Consider the following 7,308-nt stretch of genomic DNA (forward strand, 5'->3'; position numbering starts at 1 on the left):
TGCCATCATGTGACAAAATACTGAGTGAGTGGGGTAAATACAAATAAATATAAAAACCCTAATACTGTAAGGTATAACAATATATTTTATAAAAAAAATGGAATGATCTCACTCAGCATTTTCCGCTGACAAAACCTTTTTCAAACATGTTTCAGGTAATTACCATAGATTGGAATAAAGGCTGGATACGGCACTGAAAGGCATCAAGAAATGGCTTATTTTAATCAAATTAAGAAATATTGTTTTATGAAATAAAAATTATCTTTATTAAAGCTACCATTGTAAAATAGGGATTTATCCCATCTATTTAAATCAAATCCGGTGTTTTCTAAACTCTGATATTTTTCCTAACTCACGGTCCTGATGAAAATTCCGCTGCAATGTTTTTCAAAAATAATCACCGGTACCACTGGACTGCTCACGGCACCGATTCCGGCCAGATGGGGTCGGGAGTCGTGACACCGACTGAATCCACACCCAATAACTCTACATCCATCCCGTCTCCAAACTCCCCAACCCCTGATCCCTTCACACCTACACCACCTCCTACATGTCGTCAACCCAAACCAAATCCCAAGTATTATAATCCCAACTTTGTCAACTCCACAACACTCCACCCGCTTCCCCCTTCTATCGAGCCCTCTACTCACATTCAAGCCATGAAAGATCCAAAATGGCGACAAGCAATGGACCTTGAATACAACGCTCTCCTTCAAAACCAAACATGGGAGCTTGTACCACACACTACCCAACATCCAATTGGTTGCAAATGGGTATTCCGCATTAAACTAAACCCCGATGGAACAATTGAAAAATATAAAGTGCGCCTAGTCGCCAAAGGGTTTCATCAACAGCACGGCAAGGACTATTTTGATACTTTTAGTCCGGTCACTAAACCCGTCACCATTCCTACTGTTTTATCCATTGCTCTCTCTCGAGGGTGGTCCTTACGCCAATTAGATGTCAACAATGCATTTCTTCATGGCACCTTACATGAAGATGTGTACATGATTCAACCACCCGGCTTTGCCAATTCGGACCTCCCCAATCACATCTGCAAACTCAAGAAATCCCTCTATGGCCTCAAACAGGCCCCATGGGCATGGTACAATGAACTCACTTCATTTCCTCACCACTTTGGTTTTAAGAAATGCCTCTCTGATGCTTCTCTCTTTGTATACAATCAAAATGGTACGACTGCCTACTTACTTGTCTACGTTGATGACATTGTCCTAACCGGAAACAACAATTCATTTTTGGATACCTTTGTTCGAGCACTAGGACATAAGTTTTCTATCAAAGATCTTGGTCCTCTTCATCATTTCTTGGGCATTGAAGTCATTCCTACTTCTCATGGTCTATTCCTTTCCCAACATCGACATATCAAAGACATTCTCACCTCATTCAAAATGGACGGTGCCAAGGAAGTCCTCACACCCCTTAGCACCTCGGATCCTCTCACCTCATCCGACTCATCACCATCAGTCGACTCCACTCCATACCGCCAACTTGTTGGCACCTTGCAATACCTTGCATTCACCCGACCCGACATCTCCTTTGCTGTTAATAAACTATCCCAATTCATGCATTCTCCAAAACAGTCACATTGGCAAGCTCTCAAAACGGTTCTCCGCTATTTAAAAGGAACGGTGCATTATGGATTGTTCTTAAAACGCCATTCACCACTACACTTACAAGCCTTCTCCGACTCAGACTGGGGTGGTATACACGATGGGGGACGGTCCACAACCGCCTACTTACTATACCTTGGACCCAACCTCATCTCATGGCGGTCATCAAGACGAAAAACCGTCTCTTGCTCTTCTACCGAAGCTGAATACAAAGCCCTTGCAAATGCCGCTGCAGAAGTCTCGTGGGTCAAGAACCTACTTGCTGAACTAGGGATTAAGCAATCAATGACTCCCACCTTGTTTTGTGACAATACTGGTGCCACCTACCTATGTGCGAATCCGGTCTATCATTCTCGCATGAAACATGTCGCATTGGACTATCATTTTGTTCGGGAGCAAGTCAACGCCGGCCACCTAAAAGTTCTACATATTAGCTCAAAGGACCAACTTGCGGATGTCCTTACTAAACCGCTTGCAAAGGCTCCGTTTCTATCGTTCCGTTACAAGATTGGCGTCTCCAATGGACCCTCCATCTTGCGGGGGCGTATTAACCAGCCATGATTCTCTCCATTTACTGCATATAATTTGTATTCAATGTTGTTAGTTTAGTCAATAAGTCTTATGTAACCTTTGCTTATTTCCCTCCTTGATTTATGCCTTGTACTCCTGTATAGGAGATTGTAATTCTGTACATGAGGTATCAAACAATAATACTAAAAACCTTTACAATAACTTTCCTCTTCTCTACAATAACAACTTCCCTATATCACCACGGAGTTTGCAAATTGCAATTAGAGCACCGACGACGAAGGGACACAAACGGTCGGAGAAATCTGTCAGGGAAAATCTGTGGAACCTTCGATTCAACTATCACTATCATATCATCTTCCCCAATAGAGGATTTTTCCAACATATAGAGACTGGAGGAAGAAAATGTATGTAATTACCAAGGGACACATGTAGCTAGGCTGCAACAAAACAAAATGTGTGGTCCAATAACGTAAAACACTAATACCCACACACATTCTACTGTTCATTCACTTTAGCTATTATCATATAGAGATCCCATCAAAAATAATTCCTTGAAAGAATTTCAATTCTTTTAAAAAAAATATGTGAACCAAACGACCTCTAAGGTGTTCTCACAATAAATGGTCTTTTTAAAAATATAGATATTCATAATTTAGTTATACTGTAAATTTTAACAGAAAAAAGTAAGAGTATAACCAAACGTGTAATTATTTCTGTATACCATTATTTCAATCGAAGGATCAGATTACACCAAGTGTCATCAGATCAAATGCTCGATACCTTAACCAGTAAAGTCAGTCTTGCTAACGACTTGACTTGGAAATTTCAACAGTGTAAGTACTTCTGTATATTACTACAACTCTTTTAAGGTGATTTTCAGTTTGGCACACTATTTCAACTATCAATAAAGATGACGGTTGCTCTGTATCATCAATGGAGGGTCATTCCGTACATGTATTCTTGCTTGTTTCTTTTATCTATTCTGTTACCAGACTGTGCTGCACTAGATACAGTCTATGCAAATCAACCAATTAATGATGGTGAAACCATTGTTTCTAACGGGAAGATGTTTGAAATGGGATTTTTTAGTCCCGGAAAGTCCAAGAACCGTTACTTGGGGATATGGTACAAGAAGATATCAGTCTGTACTGTCGTATGGGTTGCTAACAGGGAAACACCGATTACTGATAAATCGGGTATGTTCAAAGTCAGTAGCCATGGAAATCTGGAGATTCTCAATGGTAGCAACACCTCAGTCTGGTCATCCGGGTCAACGGTATCTGAGCGGAGTAATAATCCGGTGGTGCAGCTTTTGGATTCTGGAAATCTTGTTGTGTGGGAAAGGGATAAAAATAGCACCAACAATAATATGATATGGGAAAGCTTTGATTATCTTGGTGACACACTGCTGCCCGGAATGAAACTCAGGAAGGACTTGGTAACAGGGTTGCAGAGGTATCTGAATTCTTGGAAAAGTCCTGATGATCCTTCTATAGGTGTGTATAGTAATATATTAGACTCAAATGGATATCCACAATTATTCGGGTGGCAAGATCATGTTTTAGTATCAAGACTCGGACCGTGGAATGGTCTGGGCTTCAGCGGCTTTCCCATTGATGAAGCAAACCCACTTATTGCATCCTATTTTGTTATTAATGAGAAAGAAATATATATTAAGTATGAACTTACAAGTTCTGTTGTTCAAAGGATAGTTTTGACTTGGGATGGCAGGACACAGATTCTCCATTGGATCGAGCGAATCCAAGATTGGATTGTGTATGGAGATTATAAAGTAGATATTTGTGATAATTTTGCGGTCTGTGGTCCTTATGGAAGCTGTAGCATTGACAAGCATCCACCTTGTACTTGTATGCCGGGTTTTAAACCAAGAAGTCCAAAAGAATGGGACGCGTCTGATTGGTCAAGTGGATGTAAACGCAAAACGCCTTTGAATTGTAGGGATGTGAATGCGGATGGGTTTCAAAAAACTACAGGAGTAAAACTACCAGACACACGAAGGGCATGGTATAATGTGAGTATGACCCTTGGAGAGTGTGAAATGGCTTGCAGAATGAAATGTAATTGTACAGCTTATGCAAATATAGATATCAGTAACGGGGGAACTGGATGTTTACTGTGGTTTGATGAGCTATTGGATACCCGAGACTATGATGAAGATCATAATATATACATAAGAATGGCCGCCTCTGAGTTAGCAGGTACACATCTTTCTTAATTACCTTTTGATCTCTGTCTGCGAAAACTTGTTGACTGTTGTTCTTTGCCAATGGAAGGTCACCAGTCCGAATCCAACAAAAGCAAAAGTGTTGTCACCTGGGTCTTATCATTTTCATTAGTTACATTGGTTCTCTGTGTGGTAGCTTATGCCTATAAAAGGAGAAAGAATACGCTTCTGATGAAAGACCAAGGTATGACAAATGAGCCATTAATACATCTTTATAACTGTATGATTATTAGAGATTAGTGTAATGTAGAGTAATTGATGAAATCTTTTTCAGGGGACATGGAGTATGCCCTTGATAAAAAGAATGCAGATGTCCAGACACAAGTTCTTGGCGATATACCATTCATTAGCCTATATAAAGTAGCAAAGGCCACAAATAACTTCAGTGTCTCCAATAAGATTGGAGAAGGTGGCTTTGGTCCTGTTTATAAGGTAATTAGGGATTCTTATTTAATAGAATGCTAAGCAAATGGAAAATGTTACAGAAATATATAAGTTAAACTTAATCATATAGGGTGTGTTAGAAGACGGACGCGAAGTGGCTGTGAAGCGACTCTCAGACACATCTCAACAAGGGATTGAAGAATTCAAGAATGAACTCATTTCTATATCTAAGCTTCAGCATCGGAACCTTGTGAAGCTACTTGGATACTGCATCCATGGAAATGAAATGATTTTGATTTACGAGTACATGGCTAACAAAAGCTTGGACTCATTTATATTTGGTATGAATCTCTGCTTGAATTCATGTAATAAGGCTGTAGCATTTCTTACCAGATTGACACATAAGAAGCACACACAAACTGATATTTTAAAGTGCAGATGAAGCAAGAAGTACAATGCTTGATTGGCCTCAACGTTTAGGTATCGTTCACGGAGTGGCTCGTGGTATTCTATATCTACATCAAGATTCCCGCCTCCAAATAATCCACAGAGATCTCAAGGCAGGTAATATATTGCTGGATGGTGACATGAATCCAAAGATATCTGATTTCGGCCTTGCTAGAAAGTTTGTAGGACATGATACCACTGCCAAGACAAAGAAAGTGGTCGGGACATAGTAAGAACCTACATAATGTGATCCAGTATATTACTATTGAAACCAGTTTCCACAGAACAAAAAAGAGAAAATGGAACGAATTAACAAGTGTTTCTATTTTTGTCATCTACTATGCTGCAGTGGTTACATTTCTCCTGAGTACGCTGTACATGGGCGTTTCTCTACAAAGTCGGATGTATATAGTTTTGGTGTTTTGGTGTTGGAGATTGTGAGTGGTAAGAAGAACAGAGAATTCTCTCATGAAGATCACAGTGACAACCTTCTTGGACATGTATGTTAATCTGCTGGACTAAATCCCAACATGGCGATCAATGCTTATCCTTTTAGTGTGTACTAAAATTTGAATCTTGGTCTGATGTAGGCATGGAGACTTTATAAACAAGGCAGGTCTATAGAACTTATGAGTGCATCTTTACATGCCTCGTGTGTGGTCCCTGAAGTAATACGATCAATACACGTGGCACTATTGTGTGTGCAACATCATGCAAAAGACAGGCCAACTATGTTATCAGTGCTTCTAATGCTTGTTAGTGACAGTGCTTTGCCTACACCAAAACAACCTGCTTTTTTCACAGGAGAGGAGAATACCTGTAAACTTGACTCTGTTTCCTCCTTAGATGAATACATGATAACCCTATTGTATCCTCGGTAGCTGTTAAGTGTACATGGGTTGTAGTTTGTCCCATCATCTTGTTCCTTAAATTGCTTCAGTTGTGTCAAACATTAGAAATCCTTGTCATCAAACAGGGGACAACAAAAATTGAGAGGCAGCAGCCTCTTGGTTGCGTTTGGCAGTAAACAAGAGGAGATGAGGAACAACATATGAAAGTTTTAGTTAACTGTTTCTTTAAGAAGAATTTGATCTAATTTCTTTGTAATTATGATTGGCTAATTATTTTTGTGATCAAAACCAAAGTGTTAGATTTGATTATACAAATTAAATGTATTCAGTTTTATTTATTAACTTTGCTAAACATGAATATAATCTTATTACTAGTAATAACCATAACGGCCAATGGGGTGGTGGTCCACTGGCAAAGGAAATGCCTTTAAACACCTTGGGGGGAGAGGTCTTGGGTTCAAGTCCTACAGAAGACAGGATTACAATTGGTTAGATAACTACCTAGCGCATACTCTTATTCGGTTTTGTATCATTAAAGTTCAACAGCCGGAATTTTTAGTCATACAATTATCCTTCAAAACCCTAACATCAATATAGTTATCTATGTAGTTTGTTAGCAAAGTGAATTAAGTTAGGTTATACATATACATAGTGCTACCAAATCTGAACATGGATGTGATCACTTCTTTCTTATCTCATATTTTGTGTGTGTCCTTTGTTCATCTTTCTTGATTAATTGCAAATTAGGTTAATATTAGATTTGTTAAAGCCAATCAAATCTTTTAATCTTACTTTTCACAATCAAACAAAACATGTAATACTAACCACATGCTTAGCATGGATAGAATATTCTACTTACACTAGCTATCTAGGTTGATTAGTTTTTTGCATGAGTCGAACGAGTCGGTGATCCATAACTCAATCCTATGTGGCATCGGGATTTACTTCATTACTCCCCTTTAAAACTAAAGCATGCCTCTGAGATCTACCAAACTAAGTAGACTTCTCATTTCAATAGACTTGATTCTTGGTAAAGATTTTGTAAGAATGTCTGCTTGTTGCTCCTCTTCACTAACATGCTCGATTTGTATTTCACCCTTTTTAATTCATTCACGAATAAAGTGAAATCTGATATTTATTGTCTATTTCGCTGAATAAAGTGAAATCTGATATTTATTGTATATTTCACTGGTGGAAAACTAGATTCTTCATTAAGGCA

At 38.9% G+C, this 7,308-nt stretch overlaps 1 protein-coding gene across 1 annotated transcript; it reads left to right on the forward strand.

Moving 5' to 3' along the window:
• The first annotated feature begins 2,926 nt into the window (after nucleotides 1-2,926).
• LOC110872475 (G-type lectin S-receptor-like serine/threonine-protein kinase At4g27290) lies at nucleotides 2,927-6,427 on the forward strand. Its single transcript, XM_022121275.2, has 7 exons — nucleotides 2,927-4,381; nucleotides 4,457-4,591; nucleotides 4,682-4,839; nucleotides 4,922-5,132; nucleotides 5,230-5,467; nucleotides 5,588-5,738; nucleotides 5,829-6,427. The coding sequence occupies exons 1-7, from the start codon at nucleotides 3,073-3,075 to the stop codon at nucleotides 6,117-6,119; spliced, it is 2,493 nt and encodes an 830-aa protein (XP_021976967.1). The 5' UTR covers nucleotides 2,927-3,072; the 3' UTR covers nucleotides 6,120-6,427.
• The last annotated feature ends 881 nt before the right edge of the window (nucleotides 6,428-7,308 follow it).

This window comes from Helianthus annuus, chromosome 8, assembly GCF_002127325.2.
Source record: "Helianthus annuus cultivar XRQ/B chromosome 8, HanXRQr2.0-SUNRISE, whole genome shotgun sequence".
Classification (NCBI taxonomy): Eukaryota; Viridiplantae; Streptophyta; class Magnoliopsida; order Asterales; family Asteraceae; genus Helianthus; species Helianthus annuus.